At 38.6% G+C, this 22,395-nt stretch overlaps 1 protein-coding gene across 1 annotated transcript in view; it reads right to left on the bottom strand.

Annotated features, from left to right (window-relative positions):
• The window catches only part of DYNC2LI1 (dynein cytoplasmic 2 light intermediate chain 1), a 46,916-nt gene that overhangs the window by 7,291 nt on the left and 17,230 nt on the right, over positions 1-22,395 (bottom strand). The window contains exons 3-10 of the mRNA XM_060117211.1: positions 15,195-15,229; positions 13,567-13,636; positions 10,406-10,494; positions 6,027-6,213; positions 5,027-5,095; positions 4,353-4,430; positions 2,052-2,128; positions 1,381-1,451 (exon numbers count right to left, since the gene is read on the bottom strand). Coding sequence (XP_059973194.1) covers positions 1,381-1,451; positions 2,052-2,128; positions 4,353-4,430; positions 5,027-5,095; positions 6,027-6,213; positions 10,406-10,494; positions 13,567-13,636; positions 15,195-15,229 — 676 coding nt within the window. The remainder of the gene's footprint in view (positions 1-1,380; positions 1,452-2,051; positions 2,129-4,352; positions 4,431-5,026; positions 5,096-6,026; positions 6,214-10,405; positions 10,495-13,566; positions 13,637-15,194; positions 15,230-22,395) is intronic.

The raw sequence follows: 22,395 nt of genomic DNA, 5'->3' as shown, positions 1-22,395 counted from the left end.
GTCTTAGTTGCAGCAGGCGGGCTCCTTAGTTGCGGCTCACCAGCTCCTTAGTTGCAGCACACGGGTTCCTTAGTTCTGGTATGTGAACTCTTAGTTGCTGCATGCATGTGGGATCTAGTTCCCTGACCAGGGATTGAACCCTGGCCCCCTGCATTGGGAGCATGGAGTCTTAACCACTGTGCCACCAGGGAAGTCCCTCCATGATTTTTAAAATTCAGTATTTTTCAATCCTTTTCTGACCTCCAACTACTTACATGGGCAAAAGATTTCCATCAGCATTATCTATCATTACACACAGTGATTCTCACTGCTAATGAAATTAAGTTGGTAATAATAATTATTATAAAAATCAGTCTTTATAATCACTCATTAATACCTCTATTCTTTTCATTCCAATTCAATCTACAATCTCATGACAAAGATCTCTACATTTATAGTCAAGTCAACTTTAGCTTGTAAGAGTAATGGGGGATGGGAAATAAAAAGAAAATTATTGTCCATTAGAGTGTTAAAACCAAACTATGCCAACCCCAGCATATAGAGTTTTGCTAGGCCTGAAAATCTCCACAATGAAAATAGCTTCTGTGAGAAGATAAGGAGCTTGACTATATAAACTCTTGAAATTTCTTTCGCTTCATGAGTCTAGGACATCTGTAAGTTTAGGAAACACATCCCATTGCACGAGAGGCGATTTTTCATTATGAAAAATTAAGGCATACCTAGTTAGTACAACTGTGTTCTTTTTGATTTATTCCAACACTTGAATCTCAGATTTTTCATCATTGCCCATAATATATAGCTTTGAATTTCCTGACCACTCTATGCTTCTGGTTTTCTTCTAAATGCAAGGAGCTAAAATTTAAGAATATCTGGAGGGCTTCCCTGGTGGTGCAGTGTTTGAGAGTCCGCCTGCCGATGTAGGGGATACGGGTTTGTGCCCCGGTCTGGGAGGATCCCACATGCCGTGGAGCGGCTGGGCCCGTGAGCCATGGCCACTGAGCCTGCACGTCCAGAGCCTGTGCTCCGCCACGGGAGAGGCCACAACAGTGAGAGGCCCGCGTACCGCAAAAAAAAAAAAAAAAAAAAAAAAAAAAAAGTATCTGGAAATCAGTGAGGGAAAGAAAATACATGCAAAATTTTTAGTGGAATATAGATTAGAAATCAGTCTCTTATGTGACAACATCCCATCCATCACAAATATGTCGATGTGATGCATTTTGCATCAATACTGTGTATACAAATAAATACATAAGAATAACAGCAACAATAATGAAACCGGAAATGATGGTTAGGAGATGTTGGAGATGATGTGAACAGGGAGTAGGACAAAATCAATAAGCAATTAAAAAACCATTGAACAATCTTAATAAGTTCACCAACCTATTTGACTTAAAGAATCCAATCCTGCTGTGACAAACAGTGGTTTATTCTGATCCACACATGTTGATTTGCTACATGGATAAGAAGAAAAAAGAATCCAATTTAGTTTAGCAATCAAATATCCTGCCACACTCTACTGTAAATACAAGAGCCAAGTTTTATATCTAGCCACTGGTGACAGCATTGCTCAAAATGAATGAATGAATATTAATATGATTCCAAAAATTAGAGCACTAATAAATGTATTATAGGAGAAAAAAATAACAGACCCAAATTACCTCAAATCAAAACCAAGGAAAGTAGCAAGGTTAAGAAAAATACACACTAAAATGATTGATTCCACTTCTAATCAGTATAAAAAAGTGATAATAGTGGGAAAGCTACTGAAATGAGGGAAAAGAAGTAAAAGAAATCAGGGAAACAAGTATGATAGTATCATTGTTTTAGTCTAGTCTCAAACTAAGTATTATATAACATTTTAGTTGTAAAATTTGACAAATATTTAAACAATATAAGAAGCATGAGACAATATGAAATTATCTCTAAGAACAGCCACCTGAGGCACTTTCCTGGTCAAGAAACAAAAGACTTGTGAGAACAATAATCAGATGAGACAATAACAACAACAACAACAAAGATAAAAAGATATTTTAAAAATATTTTAACAGTACCTTTTGTCAATGCCAAATGCCAACTGGTTAATAACGCCACGTATTTTTAGTAATAGAGCTTCTGATTTACTGGTAAACTAGAAAGAAAAAAAATCAGGAGAATAAATTACATGCTCTGCTTTCAAATCACAGAAACAGGTAAAATAAATACGGCTTTGAACAAGTACAGATGACAGAGAGAATTACTATCTGTTTGTCCAACAATATTTGTGTTTCAGTAAGCAAAACAAAACCTTTGAATAAAGGGAAAGAAAAATCTCAGTACATTTGTTTTAACTTACTCTTCAAACTTCATGAGTGCATGATATTGAATGGACTTGTTTTTATGCACTGATCATTTCCGCTACTCCCACAAATGGATTGTAATCATTGCCAAAATGCAATCTGGTTGGTTAAAAAAAATAGGAGGTATGCATCATAAATAACTTTTTCATCTAAGGGCATATGACTGTCTTCAAAGCAGTTAATGTGGGAGGTGCAGATTAGTCCAACAGATACTGATACTCACTAAAACGATTTTTTAACTTCTCTTCTGAATTGCCTTTGGAACCTGCAAAATAAGCTACTGAATATTCTCAGTGGTGGTCTATAACTAGAGTGATCATAACCAGAACATTTGAGAGAATGAGACAGGGTGGGCCCTATTAATCATTAATCTGAGAAATCAGGTGAAAGTAGGACATATGGTTACCCTACAAATCTTTTAAGACTAATTTGATTTTTGGAAATACCAAAGTCATCCAGCCAAATAAGAATGACCAAGATGTATGAAAGTGGGAAGAACAATCTTGGACCAAAATGAGATGTAATTATAATGTACAGAGATCAATTTTCAGGAAAATACTCATTCTGGATTAAGAAGAGGCTCCAGGGAAAACATTCAAAGGAGAACACTCATGTGAATATATAAGATTTTATTTTATTTATTTATTCACCTAAATTTGTATCTGTAAGACCAGACTGGCCCTGATGGATCATCAAATGTGATCTGTTCCTAAAGAAAGATAGGGATTTCCCTCAGCGAACTAACCAGAAGTAAGTATGGGGCCTTATCTAGTGGTGAAAGTAAGAAAACTACAAGATCCATGGTCTTTGCTTCTGTACTCTGAATGAGTAATTTACTTTAAATTCATCATATCTTTTTCAAAACAATAAAGAATATTTTTGTGGTTGCCAAGGGGGCGCTGGTGAGGGAAGGTTGGATTGGGAGTTTGGGACTAGCAGAGGCAAACTATTATATACAGAATAGATAAACAACAAAGTCCTATTGTACAGCACAGGGAACTATATTCAATATCCCATAATAAACCATAATGGAAAAGAATATGAAAAAGAATTAAAAAAAATATTTCCAAAGTACTCTGTCAACCTAATATGTAAGCAGATATAGTACAAACATAAAAGGTAATGATTTTTAAGAAAATACATAATAAAATATATTTGGAGCATTCTGAAAGGTATAAAAATTTTAAATACAGATCATATTTATTACTTTTCATCTTAATATACTAGCCACGAAGGCTGGGGACTAGGCCATGTTTTCTACAGGTTCCTCTGAGCACTCTGATGTAGAGGGAAAAAGAGATCATTCAACTGGGAAGAAAGTTTTTCCTTTTTAAATAAAAAAATGTGTTTGTTTTATTGTGTTAGAGGATATCCAGCAACATTTGGTCCTGCTGTGGAAGATAATGATAACAGTAATTATAAGAACCAGCCTTTACTGAACTTTGTGTCAGACCCTGTGCTAAGCATTTCACAGTACTCGGGCTACTAATCCTCACAACAACCCTATGAAGAAGGTATTGTTTTGTCCATTTTACCAGGAGACTGAGGCTTCAGTGAGATTAAGTGACTTGTCTGAGACCACATATCTAGTAAATGGTTGCCCAGGCAGCAAGACTCCCAAGTTCATATTTTTAACCTCTACAACAAACAGCATTTTTTTAAGTTTAAAAAAAATTGTTAGTCTTTTTTCTTTTAAGAGGACATAGATTCTAATTTTTAAGGGGAAACTAAAACATGAATAAATAAACAACCAATTTATCTCTTTAAGATTGATGGGGGTTTATGACTATTAGACATTTAGAACTTTTGCTTCAAAGAAATGGTAGGCCATCTAGCAGAGTGTGTTCTAGAAATACATTATAAACACTCTGTAACAAGAGGGTTTTGAGGCAATGGAAAAGGAGAGAATGACATGCATTAGTAAAAGCATTAGCATTCATAACTGTGCACCAAGCTGTTAATCTTTCCAAATTTGTTACTGTCCGTTCAAACCCAAAGGATAGGAAACGTACAAACCATTAATGATGCTCCGTAATAATGTGCAACAAATCGAAGTGTCTTGCATATTACCTTCTTCTTCTCAGAGTCAAAATCCTGAAGAAATATGTTATTAAAAAGAAAAAAGTTGAGACAACTAGTGTCTGTAGCAGAAAGGTGCAAATTATTCAATACAGAAATAGATTTTCTTATTTATTTTTTGGAACATACCTTGAGTAGGATTCCATTACCTTGGCATTTGTTTCTATAGAGAGCTGAACAGTAGCTGCAGCCTTCTAGAGCTGCAGCTACCAGATCTTTCCTTGTTTAAACACTTAGCTCAATAGAATTTAGATATAAGCACACATTTTATAGTGCGGAATACCCCAAGGATTCTCTGACAAGCAAAGATAAGAAGAAACCAATTTTCTACTTTCTGCGATTTAAAAGTTGGGATATGAGCCCTGTCCCTTGGTGACTGGACTGGATTCAGTTTCTAAATCTTCTGCTATATCCCCATTCCACTGTATTTACTGTTCCTTACCTATTTTCTCTTTCCCAACTATATCCTTTTCCAAAATCTTTAAGATGTGTGACCCCTTGACCTCTCCCTCCCAGAGTCATTTTTCTCATTTCATTATTACTTTTGTTCCTCTCCTATAAAGCCTAGGCATGCATGTACAACAAGCTCAACTAGAAGTGGAAGAGCTTACCTGAAAAATATCGTATTTACTTCCAATTATGACCAGAGGAATTGGAAATGGGTCAATTAATTCACGATCCTGTTAACAAAAATATTTCATTGATTCATTATAATTGTTTATTACTATGTATTCATCAATTTCCACTTATATCATTTTAAATCTTCCCATGTTGACATTGTTTGCTTGACATAGAGGTTGTTTCAATATTGAATTTCTTAAACTATCAATACATTTCTCAAGCATAAAACTAGAAATGACAATTCCCTAAACTATGATATTTATTCTTCATGTTGTGTCCTTTTATTTTCTTAAATATGTCACCTTCCTGTTTTTTATTTTTTTATTATTTCATATTAACTGTTTGTTACAATAACATTTATACATGGGAACCATAAGCTATCAGTTTTGTTCTGATATTACCTTTGTAAAACGCACTCACATAAACTCTGGGCAATATAAAATACTGCTCTTGGTTTTCTAGAAGATGACATTCATGATTGTATATAAAGGGCTTACTTGTGTTATCATATTGCAAGTTTATAGTTTAATTAATTATCATATAATAAAAATATATTGATTATGTGACAGACACTAAATGAATGTAAAGTATAGTGGCGGTAAAGGCTGTTAAAATTCTATTCCTTGCTTAAAACTGTAGTCTTATCTAGCCTTTGCCAGGTGACATTTGTACAACCTGGTTTTTTATCTTCATTTTACAGAGATTATAAAATCAGTATCAAACTACTACTTTAAAACTCTATTCCTTTTGATTGGTGTAATATGCCATAACAATCACAGTAGATGTCTAACAAGAAGACATATGAAATCTTTTTCCTTGTTTTGCCCTTACTGAGGTTTTATTAAATTGCTATAATTTTCCAGTGAACAGGTTCATCTACATGAAATGAATTTCAACTCATGCATAAAAATCTAAAGAAGTTGTTTGTGATGTTATCTTTAACTATATATGGGGCTAAGAATTCTAGGGATAATCCCAACAGTAACTCACTGGATGGTCCTTCTGCATATTGCTCCATCTCTTCTGTCTCATTTCATAAAGTGCTTTAGCATTTTTCTTCCCCAGTTTCATCATCACTTTATCTACATGAAGTTTTGTGGCTTGCAACAGATTTTCCATGGTGGGCCAAAGGTCATTAGGTTTCGAAAGGTCCAAAACAAGAACAATAGAAAATGTCCTAAAGAAATAAAAACATGTTTCAAAAAAAAAGACTCAAAATAATTACTATTTGAAACCATACTATACCGAAATTTATTTTCTAAAAATAACACTATAGTTTAAGAAAAAAAACCCCAGCAATTTTCTAAGAAAAAAATGCCAAAATTATAGCCTTATTTATTCTAGTGCTTTTCACTAGTGATATTTAAGTGTCACAACTGAAGTTTTTGTTTGAACTAGGAATAATCCAGTTCAAATAATCGGCAAGTAATTGGGTCCAATAATGCCATGTTTAGATCCAGTTTTGCTGTGTGCTCCAAAGAAGGGAAGCAAAAATCATCATCACAGCAGCAGCAACAATGCAACAACCTGGTGAAGGAGAAGAAAACGGATTTACTGATGGTCCTTGCTAGGGGGACTACCTACCTTATTTACTCTTAACAACAACACTTCCTAGAAGATGTTATGACAGCCATTTTATGGATTAGAAATCTGAGGCACAGATTCATATAACTAGTAAATTGTAGAGCTGGTATTTACATCCAGAGCCACGTGCCTTTCTGCTGTACCTTGCTGCCTCTCTGAAAGCACACCCCTGGCCACCACACGCACCATCACTGTGACCACATGCATGTGTGCTCATGTTCATGTAAATCTAACCTCAGCAACAACAAACAACCCAATTTAAAAAGGGCAAAGAGGGCCTCCCTGGTGGCGCAGTGGTTGAGAGTCCGCCTGCCAATGCAGGGGATACGGGTTCGTGCCCCGGTCTGGGAGGATCCCATATGCCGCGGAGCGGCTGGGCCCGTGAGCCATGGCCGCTGAGCCTGCGCGTCCGGAGCCTGCGCGTCCGGAGCCTGTGCTCCGCAACGGGAAAAGCCACAACAGTGAGAGGCCCGCGTACCGAAAAAAAAAAAAAAAAAAAAAAAAAAAAGGGCAAAGAACTCAAATACACATTTCTCTATTTAAAGGTATACATATGGCCAATAAACATATGAAAAGAGGCCCAATATCACTAATCATTAGAGAAACCCAAATCAAAACCACAATGAGATATCACTTCACACCCATTAGGGTAGCTATGATAAATAAAAGTAAAAATAAACAAAACCCCCCAGAAAATAATGAGTGTTGGTAAGGATATAGAGAAATTGGAACCCTGGTGCATTGCCAGTGGGAATATAAAATAGTACAGCAGACACTGTGGAAAGCAGTATAGTGGTTCCTCAAAAAATTAGAGGATCCTGCAATTCCACTTCTGGGTGTTTTGAAATCAGGGACTCAAATAGATATTTGTACACCAATGTCCATAGCAGCATTACTAACAATTGCCAAAGGGGGGAAATGACCCAAATGTCCATCAATGGGTTAAGAGATGAACAAAACGTGGTATATACATACAATGAACTATTATTCAGCCTTAAAAAGGGAATTCTGATACATGCTACAACATGGATGCATCTTAAAGACATTATGCTAAGTGAAATAAGCTAGACTCAAAAGGACAAGTATTGTATGATTTCATTTACATAAGGTACCTAGAGTAGTCAAATCATAGAGACAGAAACTAGAATGGTGGTTGCCAGGGGTTGGAGAAGGGAGAAATAGGGAGTTATTATTTATTGGGTACAGTTTCAGTTTGGGCAGATGAAATGTTCTGGAGATGGATGGTGGTGATGGCTGCACAACAACGTGAATATACTTAATGCCACTAAACCGTACATTTAAAAATGGCTAAAACTGAATTTTATGTTATGATATTTTACAATAAAAAACGAACAAACAAATTTAGGAGTATTTCAGAAAATGGTCATAATAAGTATGTAGAACCATAATCATGGGCCAATATATTTTTGATCAACAGGGCAAACATTCTGCTAGTAGATATAGCAAGGAATTATAATACATGCTAGTTATAATACAGTCAAGTTATTTTGCTTAGTTTGAGCAAATCAGCTGTGTTGTGTAATTAAAGTAGAACAGTAGCTAAACTCTATACTATAGGTCTAAATCCAGAAAGTAGTCTTTTTAGACATTAATTAGCAAGATTTTCTATAAAATTATTGTGCCATTAAATTCTCTAGCCAACTACATCTATGTCATTTTAATAAGCTCAGAACCAGTTTTGCTTAACTGTAAAAGAATATATATACATAAGTGAGGATACTATATTTTCAGAGTTTTAGTATGGTTAATGTTTAAAAAAGAGAGGACTGTGGTTGAACTTTTTTTTAACTGTGGTAAAATATATATAACAAAATTTATCATTTTTTCCAAATGAAAATAACTTTGTTTTAAGCAAAGGAGAAATGGATTATTCAACTTTTTTCTAAGATTAAAATTTCTGTTTCCAGTGCACTGGAAATACCTGTGTTACTTTTACCTTCATAGCAAACGACAGCTAAAAACATTTTTTTAAAAAACACGACCTTTTAAAACAGGGAAGTGGACCACAGGAAATGCTCTACTACAAATTATCTAAGGTCTGTGGAAATGTTCAGTGCATCTATAATTATTCTATGAACAGGCATCTTAAAGATAAACAGTATCTAAGAGCACTGGTACAGCTGCTGAGGTCCCTGGGCTTCGTCCAACATAAGGAAATTATATGTCAAATTAATTCCAGCCACAAAACACTCTGAGATTTGCAGCTACATGAGGAGTGAAATGCTTTCCATGAATTCTTCCATCACTCAGCGAGCTACTCTGGACCCAGGCCTATGGCGCCCCTGCCCTCTGTTCATCATAACCCTGACTGCTCTTCTCTCCTAAAGCAGGTTCTAGTTGCCCTGGGGTTCCAGGGAAAGAAGACCAAGGACTCACAAAGTGAGGGATTAAAGAAACTGGAGAGGTTTGGCTTCCTGCAGAAACCAGAATTTCTACAAGCCCGTGAGGTCTAGAGAAGGGAAGTGAGGTAACATGGCAAGGTGAAGTGCAAGTCAGGGTCAGGTAAGAGCTGCTCCCGGCCTTTTCAGTCCTGCCAGCCTCAGGCCAGGCTGGCTGGCAGCTCTGGGTCCTTCAACTCCTCCCTGTCCATGCCATCTCTTCACAACCACACCACCGTGAGCTGCCCGAATTCCCAGGCAGCTTCGATTATTTGTCTCTGTTAAAGGAGGACAAATGAAAACTATACAGCTGTAAAATCCCACGATTCAGAAAAATAATGTCAGGGGAAAATGGTGGTTATATGTGCAAACGCAAGATCTAAATCTATATACATACAATATCCCACACCTGTACAAAGTATATTTACGAACACTGAAAACACTGAAAGAAATACCTCAATATGTTGATAGTTCTTTTTCATGTGATTGAGGATGCTTTTACTTTCTATGTACCTTTCAGTATTTTTCCAAGTTTTCCATATGAGCATACACTACATTTGTAATAAGTAAAAGACAGTAAATCATATTTCTTTAAAAAAAATCACTGGACAAATAAAGCCAACATTACCGGCTAGTTATAGGAAAACAATTATCCTGTTAACAAGAAATAATTCCATACTCTAAAGATCTTAATGGCTGAAATTTAACAAATAATTGTCAAGCCCTTTGTATTTGGTCCAGGTAGCAGAAACGGTTTGTGTTAAACTCTGACAGGAGTAAGATATTTCAGATTTAAAAATTTTGTTTTCCTTGGCTAAGATGACAGTTTTCCACATCTGATTTGGCCACGTGTGGGAGTCATTGTTAGGAAAACACCACCAAACAGTTTGAGGTTTTCCCCCAGGTTCTGTTTCTTTTAGGTCAGCAAATAGAGACTTTCTTCCTCCTCTGACTCATAGACTTCCCTTGGATGAAGCTTCAATGGTATTAATTAGCATTAAATTCAAAGTAGACATAATGTCCACCTGCAGGAAAAACTCAGGGCTGAATTAGCTCACGCTTGGATGGGTATTAGAAATAATTGTTTTCAAATTTATTTTTGCCAAGTGAATTCATTGCCCAAGTGTTATTTGACGTATTTTGTTTGCAGGCTTGCAAAATATGTTACTAGTTGGAATTCCAACTATTTCACTTCAGCACAGGCCAGAACCTTGGTTCTTTTAAAATCTCTGACAGCATTACAGTTTAAGCACATAAAAAGGAAGTGAACGTAAGCAACATAAAACTGTCCCTGCAAATTCTGGTTCACAAAAGCCTACTCAAATTCATCCTGTGGCCTCCACTGGATACTTACTAACAACTGTTCCTTGAGCTGGCCACACTTACCGTAAGGTGTCACTTGTGATTGGTATGCTGATTAAGTCCAGTAAAGAGGTTCCTCCACCTAGTTCCCAAAAATGAGCAATATCTTTTGGCTGAAAAAACAGGGTTTTTTCATATTAATGTCCTTTGATGTTTTAAAATTTTAAATAGTTCTTATATTTCATTAGTACCAGCCAGTAATAATTATGGATACAAGATATTATAGTCGGGCCTCCCTGGTGGCGCAGTGGTTAAGAGTCCGCCTGCCGATGCAGGGGATACGGGTTCGTGCCCCGGTCTGGGAGGATCCCATATGCCGCGGAGCAGCTGGGCCCGTGAGCCATGGCCGCTGGGCCTGCGCATCCGGAGCCTGTGCTCCGCAACGGGAGAGGCCACAACAGTGAGAGGCCCGCATACCGCAAAAAGAAAAAAAAAAAAAAAAAAAAAAGATATTATAGTCCTCAAGACCATTTCTTGGCAATTTTTTGAAAGGAAAGGAAAGGAAATTTTTTTTCCTTTCTCTATTCCATCCCTCAAAATGCACCAAAACCTCTATTCCAAAGAACAAAACTGAAACATTAAGAATGTACATGTGGGGCCTCCCTGGTGGCGCAGTGGTTAAGAGTCCGCCTGCCGATGCAGGGGATATGGGTTCGTGCCCCGGTCTGGGAGGATCCCATATGCCGCGGAGCGGCTGGGCCCGTGAGCCATGGCCGCTGGGCCTGCGCATCCGGAGCCTGTGCTCCGCAACGGGAGAGGCCACAACAGTGAGAGGCCCGCATACCACAAAAAGAAAAAAAAAAAAAAAAAAAAAAAAAGAATGTACATGTGGGGGCTTCTCTGGTGGCGCAGTGGTTGAGAGTCCGCCTGCTGATGCAGGGGACGCGGGTTCGTGCCCGGTCCGGGAAGATCCCACATGCCGCGGAGCGGCTGGGCCCGTGAGCCACGGCCGCTGAGCCTGCGCGTCTGGAGCTTGTGCTCTTTAACGGGAGAGGCCACAACGGTGAGAGGCCTGCGTACCGCAAAAAAAAAAAAAAAAAAAAAAGAATGTACATGTGTACTAAATGCCCTAATTCTACCCTAACTTAATAGAAGACATTAAACAGGGCCCCAATTCTGTAAATATCACATGTAGCAGACACTCACTCAAATTAGAAATAAAATTAACAAACTGAACACATTTGGAATTATCTTTTTGAAAATAGTTATAATTTTAGATAGAAATAAAATAGTTGAACAGGAAAGCATCCTAACTGAGGGAGGCAGAAGCTCACAAAATAAATCAGACACACAGACAAGACATGAGGAAATGGGAAGAACAGATGGCAGTCTGGGCTGCAGACTGGGATTTCCCGGGCAATAGTATATAAGCCGCTGGTCTGTGCCTGACTTCCCTGGGGAATGTGACTGGCTGGCACTGGCCATACAAGCGGTAGGTGGGAGAACAAGGAGAGACTCAACAACTGTTTCCCTTTTTAGAGGACTCCAACACTAGGGGATTGAAAGGGCTGGGCAGCCAAAGGGCTGGGTAGCTTGGAAATAAGACCATCTATTCCATGACAGCTCTCCTAGACCACCGGCTAGCTGATGGCATCTCTGCCTCTGGCCAGATACTAAGGAACCTTCAGGACACCAAGATTGTGTGAGGAGCTGATAAAGCTCTTCCACTTAGAACTTTTAGGAGACATTAAATCTGAGAAAGATGTGAAGCTTCTAGAATGAATATGGAAAAGCCCAACTTGATAGCACAAAGTTTAACAGAAACAAATAGGTGAAAAAGAATCACATGAGTTTTTATGTGTCTAATACCATGAACTTGGAAGAGGCAGGTGGTCATTAAAGCAGTTTTAGATGAATATATATATTTTGCATTTTTGACAAGTTATCTCAACCATTAAAATTGTTTTGTGGTTGCTATTTGAATCATTAATGTTTGTGGGGGAAATAAGTTTGCATTGGAAAATCTTCCTTGATTCACAACTGGATGAAGAAAAGTTTTTAGAGCTCTTCTCAAAAGTTAAGCTTATGAAAGTTGTCTCAGAGTTTCCCATGAAAAGGATAATTCCATTTCTAGGCTTATCACTCATGCAAAAATTCATGTGAGTCACAAAAATAAAGTCCTCCCCCATCTCAATATATTACTTTTTTTCTTTTCTCTTTTTAATTTCACAGTTTTAATAACCAGCTTGGCATTGGTGAATCCAGGAAGCAGCAACAGCCCATTTTAACTGTTTATACATTGTCTAATAATCAAACACTTGGACTGGATCAATCTATAAAAATTTGCCTGTGTTGGGCCTCCCTGGTGGCGCAGTGGTTAAGAGTCCGCCTGCCGATGCAGGGGATACGGGTTCGTGCCCTGGTCTGGGAGGATCCCATATGCCGCGGAGCGGCTGGGCCCGTGAGCCATGGCCGCTGGGCCTGCGCATCCGGAGCCTGTGCTCCGCAACGGGAGAGGCCACAACAGTGAGAGGCCCGCATACCGCAAAAAGAAAAAAAAAAAAAAAAATTTGCCTGTGTTATGGGAGATATCGGACCTTCTACTGTATTCTAGATTGTTCTTCCGTACATCTAATTTTATTTTAAAAAGACCTCTTTTTCATATGAGAACTCCAAAAGAGAATTCCATTTAGGAATTTTTATTCCTCTAACATACACTATAAGTTCTCCCTGTACCCTGAACAATGTCTAATTTTCCTCTGTAGATACACTAACACAACTGAAAACAGGATTATAGCCAATTAGGGCCTGTGGTCTCAAATAGCATTACCAACTTCAAGATGTATTTGTAAAAATGCTAATAATCTGGATTTTGAGCAGTATTTTTTCATAAATATTCCACAGGTCAAATTCATATTTTTAGCAGATTTTTTGGAGACAGAAGATAACTCATGATGTTATTCTCATTTGAAAGAAGAAAATATGCCAAAAAACTGTACAATAAAGTTACAGAGGAATCCAATTCAAGCATTTTAAGACATAACAAATGAGAAGGCCAAAATATTTCCCCACAGTTCAGTTGGCTTCATATGTGCTGAGTTGCATTTGAGTTAAAAAGTACATAGCTATGAAGTGTACAGCTGGATATGTGCAACGATTGTAGGTAAGATGGAAAATATAAAACAATGTCAGCATCCTCACTTCTCCATGTATGTGTAGTGCAGCATCACCAAAAAGACACTCACTATGTTATGTCCTTTTGCTCTCCTTCCATATGTATATTCCAAGGCTAAGGTTGGTTTTGGTGGCTCATCCCTGCACAATAAAAGACAGGTAGTATTACCATCATGGGTGGAATTATTTTCTTACGCTATCATCTTACCTGATTTATTTTTGCTTCCTCTTAAAAACTTTGATTAGTAGAGAAGTTACACCTTGTATAACACATTGAGATAAAAATGATTAAGAATTTATACAAAAATTAAATAAGCCTTCAAAATACCATCTTTAGTAGCAACTGCAGAGAATAATGGCACCTGCATGTAGTGGCAGCGCCTAGCAACACTGTTGGGGGAGTAGAGAAGGAGCTGGCAGTGTTGGTGGCCATGTTAGGGCACAAGCTCTCTGCATCCAGGCCACGTGGGAAGCACTGACAGCAGGTTTGTGCTCAGCCTTGATGTGGGGAGCTGGGAACCTAATGACTATCAATTTAACGGTAACATCAATGAAAGATTTTTATACAGTTCTCAATCTGAAATCACGGTTCAAATGTAGGCATCATTTAGCTAATGAAAGCTACAAACAAACAAGACTTTCCTTATCAACTTCCTGCAACACCTACCAATCATAATCCTAAATCTTAATCTGGTGGCATGCTTCTATGGTATAGATTAGGAAGTATATAAAACAAATGGTAACATGCACAGTTTAAAGACCAATAATGTGCTTCAAAAGTAAACCCGTGAGAGGGCTTCTCTGGTGGTGCAGTGGTTAAGAATCCATCTGCCAATGCAAGAAACATGGGTTCGAGCCCTGGTCCGGGAAGATCCCACCTGCTGCGGAGCAACTAAGCCCATGCGCCACAACTACTGAGCCTGCGCTCTAGAGCCCAAGAGCCACACAACTACTGAAGCCCACACACCTAGAGGCCGTGCTCCACAACAAGGGAAGCCACTGCAATGAGAAGCCTGAGCACCGCAACGAAGAGCAGCCCCCACTCGCAACTAGAGAAAGTCCACGCGCAGCAACAAAGACCCAACGCAGCCAAAAATAAAAATAAATTAATTTAAAAAAATAGGGGCTTCCCTGGTGGCGCAGTGGTTGGGGGTCCGCCTGCCAATGCAGGGGACGCGGGTTCGTGCCCCGCTCCGGGAGGATCCCACATGCTGCGGAGCGGCTGGGCCCGTGAGCCATGGCCGCTGAGCCTGCGCGTCTGGAGCCTGTGCTCCGCAACGGGAGAGGCCACAACACTGAGAGGCCCGCGTACCGCAAAAAAAAAAAAAGAAAAAAAAAAACCCATAAGCAATTCGAAGACTAATTAACGTTCAAACAGTCATGAACTAGATAGAACTAAAAAGTTTAAATATCAGAGTAGCATAGCCAAAAAAAGCAAGTACTATGGTAGGCTGAGTAATTATGTTAATTTCTCCCCCCAAATAAGGAAATCCAATATTAATCCTGTATAAATTCTTTTTGCTTGTTGTTGGTTTTATCTTTAAAGGAGACTGTAAAAGCCATAATAAGGATTCACTAAGAATTAAAATATTTTGTTTTGGCCTCAAAATTATTCTCTTTCCATATGTCTTTTAGATTCTAACTTGCCCTACACAATAAGAAAAAGCAAATGTAGTCTAGAGGTTAACATAACACTTACCTGTCAAGACACCTTAGAATAATAGTAGTCTTTCCCTGGAAATTCAAAAAGAAAGAAATACTGTGTTAATGTCATCCACATGTAAAATTTTATTATTGTTCATAATTGTGGCCCAAAATAGCTTTTAATCACTTGAATGATAAATTACCTGGAAACTAGAAACCAGAAACTTTCAGAATTATTCCTAAGTTTGATGAGTAGAAAAAGTTAACTGTCAACTTTCCATCAGAGTGCAACTACACTGCTATTATTATAATTATAAAGTCCCGCAGATGACAAATACTAGCAAATCAAACCTCATTTTAGTGGTCAACTTGGCAGCTGTCTTAAATTTTCTCTCTACTCATCAATGCTAATTACTGGTTAAGCTGATGATTAGTGTCTTCTAAAATGTTTTAATTCCAATTTGTTGACGTGGAAATAAAAAAAGATAACATACAAATAAAGGACATGTTGAAAATATGTTCCAAGTAAGCAATCCAGATACCAGGTTAGAGTACTTTTTTGGGTTTGTTTTATTTCTAGGACATGTATTTATTCTAAATTTCTTTTTAGGAGTAAGGATATATAGGATGGCATATAGGATATCCCATCTCTGCCACTAATCATGAAATTTAACTTCACATCTTAACCAGGGACTGGCTCAGTGGGTTAAATCATTGTGTTTGTTTTCTTAAAACTATTTTTTAAAAACAAACAATCTCTTACAAGAAAATAGACAAAAGAGGAGCAGAGGGAAAGCTCTACCTAAGGAAACCTTTAGGATCCAAAGAAGGCAGTTTGGAAAACTCTGGACTACCAAAAACACAGACTATTTTACTATACATGTGTTTTTTTAAGCCAAGAAACCTATAATATTTACCAAAAAAAAAGATAATCATAAATAAATGACTCCAGATTATATCTGGGCTATGATCAAATTGAATGACTTTTTTTTGGTAATGAGATATATAAATAATTGGAATAGTACTAAAAATATATATTATTGAAGGATATTTATTGGTAGGTGTTATATCAGAGTGAAAAAACAGAAACAATCTAAATGTCCCAAATAGGGAATTGATTGGCTAAATTAATAACGGCAATCTGTATAATGGAATAACATGCAGCTAACAGGAATGATGACGTAGGAATATACATACTGACATGGGAAGACATGCATAATAGATTATGCATGACCTTGTTTTCAGTTAAAAAGCTTCTTTTCCTACTTCTCTGAGATGCACATACATATATAATATGCATAGATACAGAGAGAGAGAAAAAAAATACAAAAATGAATCCAGAGAGACATCACATGTTAACAGTGAATGTTTCCAGGTGATAACTTTGTAGGTGATTAATTTTTTTTTTTTTTTTTTTTTTTTGCGGTACGCAGGCCTCTCACTGTTGTGGCCTCTCCCGTTGCCGAGCACAGGCTCCGGATGCGCAGGCTCAGCGGCTATGGCTCACGGGCCCAGCCGCTCCGCGGCATGTGGGATCTTCCCGGACCGGGGCACAAACCCGCGTCCCCTGCTTCAGCAGGCAGACCCTCAACCACTGTGCCACCAGGGAAGCCCGGTGATTAATTTTTTTAAGAAAATAAAGATCTTCTAATTATCCTGTGCCGAATGTGTACATGTAGAATATTTTTAAAGTTGTAAATAAATGAGGACTACAATACCTAAAAATTAATGTATTCTATGTACAAGAAAGTATACAGAATTACTGTATTTTAGAATTGGAAGGAATCTTAGATAATACCTCGCCAATTTTCTCAAGTTCTCATGATCCCATAGTGTTGATTTAAATTATTTTTATTATAATTTCATTTAAATGTATAAGACTACTTGGTGGAATTCCAAATAAACTCAACTCTGGGCACTGAAGTCAACTTTTAGATTACCATTAAAATAATGACCCAAATTTTAAAAATTCACTAGTAAACTGTTGCGCTCTGAGAATGCATCCACAGACCCCCGGGTTTCCTAGTCCAAGAAGCACTGACACCATACAAGTTCATTTAGAGACTACCAAAATGAATCCCATCTTCCCTTCTATTACTTCAATCACAGCAGCAGAGTAAACAATTACTCTACTTCTCTTCTCTGGCAAGAATCTTAGAGGCTTGTATCAGTCTACCCTCATGGGTGTCATCTCTTCTGGCTTACAGTCTCCCTCTCCCTCTCAGCTACTGTCATTAGTCTTGTTAACTTCACACCCACATGGGCATGGGCAACCCACTTAAGACCCCGACCTCTCAGTCCCCTGTGCCTCCTCAAGAGACTTTCCTTCACTCTACTTCTGCTACATGTCACTTTCAAGGTTCTATTTTGAACCATTTCACTACTGGAAATTGTACCACTTCCAAAATCACACAAACAACACATGCTCTAACCACTTTTTTAGGAATCCCCACAGGAATAACTCTTTAGCTTTAGTGAGAGGCCTCCAAAGTCCATCCATCCTTCTGGGACACAGCTGGAAACAGAGGGGCGCTCAGGCTACCTGGGCACTGATACTGCCCGGTAAAGCTGTAGCTTTACTGATGCAGAAGTTAGTTCCTGAAAGCCTCATGTCTGTTAACGTGTAGAAGCATGAAGCACAGAAATAAAATAGTATTATATATACTATATATATATAAAATATCATAAAGTAGACAGTCCCCGACTTAGGACAGTTCCACTTCTGATTTTTTGACTTTATGATGATGTGAAATTGATATACACTCAGTAGAAACTACACTTTGAATTTTAAATTTTGACCTTTTCCCGGACTAATGATATGCACTAATATACTCTCTCATGATGGTGGGCTGCAGCTCCCAGTCAGCCCCTTGATCACGAGGGTAAACAACCAATACACTTACAACCATTCTGTATGCACACAACCATTCTGTTTTTCACTTTCAATACAGTATTCAATAAGTTACATGAGATATTCAACACCTTATTATAAAATAGGCTTTGTGTTAGATAACTTTGCTTAACTGTAAGCTAATATAAGTGTTTTGAGCACATTTAAGGTGGGTTAGGATAAGCTATGATGTAGGTTAGGTTAGATGTATTAAATGCATTTTCGACTGACGATATTTTCAACTTATGATAGGCTTACTGGGATGTAACCCCATTGTAAGTCGAGGAAGGTCTGTAATATAAACCCCAAGTAAGATGAATTTCAGCATCTGCAAGCCTCATCCTTTTTTAGGCAGGGTAACCAGCAGTTCTACATCCCTGGCAGAAACTCTGTGGGCCAAGCAAAGCTGCATGAAGATATGACGCATCTGTTCCTGCTCTGTACGGCCACTTCCAAAACCGTTTTTATCCTTGGCTAAACAAGGGAAACTTACAGTCAGTGGGGAGAGGTCTCTTGCTACTAAAGTGTTCCAATGGATATGCTGTCCTTTTCACAACAATAAACAGCCCTTTGACAAACATCATTGGCACAATTCATTTATTCCTTAAATAAGATTCCTAAAAGTGAACTAACTGAATCCAAAATATGAATATTATTTAAGATACCGACTTATTGACTTAGATATTAAAATGGATCCTGGCTTTTTTTTTTTTTTTTTTTTGCGTTACACAGGTCTCTCACTGTTGTGGCCTCTCCCATTGCAGAGCATAGGCTCTGGACACTCAGGCTCAGTGGCCATGGCTCACGGGCCCAGCTGCTCCGTGGCATGTGGGATCTTCCCGGACCAGGGCACAAACCCGTGTCCCCTGCATCGGCAGGCAGACTCTTAACCACTGCGCCACCAGGGAAGCCCCTGGATCCTGGCTTTTATACTCAACTGAGGTAGAAGACCTTAATATTTTCCAATTATGAAATAAAAAAGTTAAAATATTTTTAATTATATTTACTATTATAATTTTTCCTAGATCAATATAAGTACTTTTTAACTCACACTAAATATGGTATTAGCTAAGTATAAAATTAGTTCATTAACTTCAAGCTCAATGGTTCCATGACCATGAATTTATGCAAAATGTCTAAATATTATTTTCAAAATGTAATTATTCTAATATTAGGTGATAAAAAATAAAATAATTTATTTCATATGTAAAATTCTTTCATCTGGGTATTTTTCAATCATGTCTTAGTGAGAATGTTAATACTGTTGTCAACATTATTTCTTAATTAACTGCCCCCTTACGGTACACAGCACTTAAATGATTATTCTATGTGAAATTAGCTCTCTGTTGATCTAAAGGGTATGCTATACCTGTGCACCTATCAACCCATGGATTTTGGCTGACTTCTGCTAATCTGTGTCGAGATAAATGACATTACTAGGGTCAGAAATGACAAATAGATTGTTGTATCTCAACCGCCAACACTATCCTAGAATGCTGTGGATCAGATGTCATCTTCAGGCTCAGCAGAAAAAGGCACCACGACTGATAAGATGTGTGTGGAAGATGTGTGCCTAGTGTTTGCTATCCTTTAAGGGACCCTGGAAAGCACCTTCTGACAACCAGATCTTAGACTATGGAAAACTGGAAAAGTAAAAATGTAGAGGTCTAGATAGCTTCCTTCCCACTTTTCTACCACCTAGAGATTCAGGTTTAGGGTGAGAAAGTAAGCTCTGGGAAGTGAAAGACTAGTCAATAACAAAGTTTTCTGGGCCACACTCTAGGAATACTAGAATGATTAACCCTTTAAAATTTTTTTTTCTGCAAGCTTTATTTTTTTCCTTTTCCATTATGGTTTATTACAGGATATTGAATATAGTTCCTCAGCTATACAGTAAAACCTTGTTGTTTATCCATTCTGTATTTAATAGTTTACATAGAATGATTATCCCTTGAAAAGAGAGGAAACATATGTCAAGAGGATCAGAAGACCATGCCTAGAAACTTGACAATCAAATGAGAGCAGAGAAAACAAGAGAGAAAGGTCTGGATAAATTGAGATGTCATTAGGTATGATATTAAGAAAAATTTTTAAAGAGAATAATGGAAGAGGGTCCATGTAATTCATATGACAAAACTGCTGAGACAATGCCTTAGAATAATATATTAAAGCCACAGATGCAAAACTACAAGTAATAAGTTCAGTATTATCACAGGAGAACAAAATGACCTCATATATATTACCAACACCTGTGGCATGAGTGAGTGAAATATCAATGTGAAGAATAAAAAGAGACAGAAGAGGAGGAAAAATGCAGCACACTTTGTGTATCTGTACATGTAGGTGGTGGCAGCATAAACAAATGCATTTGGATGAAAATAAATAAACAGGGACTTCCCTGGTGGCACAGTGGTTGAGAGTCTGCCTGCCAATACAGGGGACACAAGTTTAAGCCCTGGTCCGTGAGGATCCCACATGCCGTGGAGCAACTAAGCCCGTGCGCCACAACTACTGAGCCTGCAAGCCACAACTACTGAAGCCCATGTGCCACAACTACTGAAGCCCGTGTGCCTAGAGCCCGTGCTCTGCAACAAGGGAGTCTGCTGTGATGAGAGGTCTTCACACTGTGGCATGGAGTAGCCCCCACTTGCTGAAGCTGGATGAAGTCTACGCACAGCAACGAAGACCCAACACAGCCAAAAATAATTAAATAAATAAATTTTTAAAAAAAGAAAATAAATGAACAGAACGCATGCAATCTCATGGAAGTATACTAGAGACTGTAGCCTGACCATATGAAATGAATAATACATAGGATATCTCATGACACACATCACAAGAGGAATACAGGCAAAGTATAATAGTGTAGGGGATAACAGCTATTCAAGACAGTGTCTAAGTCAGTTTGAATTGAGTTGTCTGTCACTCCCAAAGGAAATAATCCAGACTCACACAGAAACTAGGGTCAAAGAGAGGTTAAGTGACTCTTTCCAACCTAGAATTCTATACCTAGATAAACTTTCAATCCAGAGTGAGGGTAAAATAAAGACATTTTAGATATGCAAGGTCTCAAAAATTTTACTACCCATGTATACTTTCCCAGGAAACTACAAAAGAATGTGCTCCACAAAGATAAGTGAGTAAACCAAGAAAATGGAAGACACAAGATCCAGGAAACTGAAGCTCCAACACAAGAAAGATGCAAAGGGAGTCCCCAAGATGTTGGGGAGGGACAGTAGCTATGCAGCTGCCCCCAGGAATAACCAGTACAGACTACACAGAAGGTTCAAAGATGGGAGGACTCTGGCTGGAGAGGGGTACTTTCAGATGATTTGATACAATTGACCACATGAAGATTTGCATTGACCATCTGTTGGGGATTGTGGAAAAAATTAGCAATAGGTACATGGGGAGCCAGCTTCAAGGATGGTTCCCCAACTGGAAAACCAATTAAATTTCAAGTCCCACCAGTGGAACGCTGCATCACGACACTGAGATATACTGATAGTTCCCTCTTCCCCTGAGACCTCACCCTGGAAGTGACTTTTTATCTTCTTTTGGTCCAACAGTGAGAGGCAGAGACAAGATGGCAGAGAAGAAGGACTTGAGCTCACCTCCTCCCATGAAAACATCAAAATCACAACTAACTGCTGAACAACCATCGACAAGAAAAGACTCAAACCTACCAAAAAAGATATTCTACGTCCAAAGACAAAGAAGAAGATGGTAGGAGGGGCACTTTCACGATATAATCAAATCCCACACCCACTGGGTGGGTGACCCACAAACTGGAAAATAATTATATTTCAGAGCTTCTCCCACAGGAATGAGAGTTCTGAGCCCCACATCAGGCTCCCCAGCCTGGGGGTGTCTGGCTTCAGGAGGAGGAGCCCCAAGAGCATTTGGCTTTGAAGGCCAGTGGGGCTTGAGTGAAAGAGCTCCACAGGACTGGGGGAAACAGAGACTCCACTCTTGGAGGGTGTACACAAGGTTTCACATACACTGGGATCCAGGGAAAAGCAGTGACTCCATAGGAGCCTGGGCCAGACCTACTGGAAGGTCCTGGAGGATTTCCTGGGGAGGCAGAGGTCGGCTGTGGCTCATGGTGGGGGCAAGAACACTGGTGGCAGAGGCCCTAGCGAATATTCATTGGCATGAGCTCTCCTGGAGGTCACCACTTTGGCACTGAGACCTGGCCCCACCCAACAGCCTGCAGGCTCCAGTGCTGGGACACCTTAGGCCAAACAACCAACAGGGTGGGAACCCAGCACCACCCATCAGCAGACAGGCTACCTAAAGTCATCCTGATCTCACAGCCATCTCTAAACACACGTTTTAACATGGCCCTACCCACCAGAGGGACAAG

The sequence above is a fragment of the Mesoplodon densirostris genome, chromosome 14 (assembly GCF_025265405.1).
Source record: "Mesoplodon densirostris isolate mMesDen1 chromosome 14, mMesDen1 primary haplotype, whole genome shotgun sequence".
Lineage (NCBI taxonomy): Eukaryota > Metazoa > Chordata > Mammalia > Artiodactyla > Ziphiidae > Mesoplodon > Mesoplodon densirostris.
This window is presented reverse-complemented; position numbering and strand designations above follow the sequence as displayed.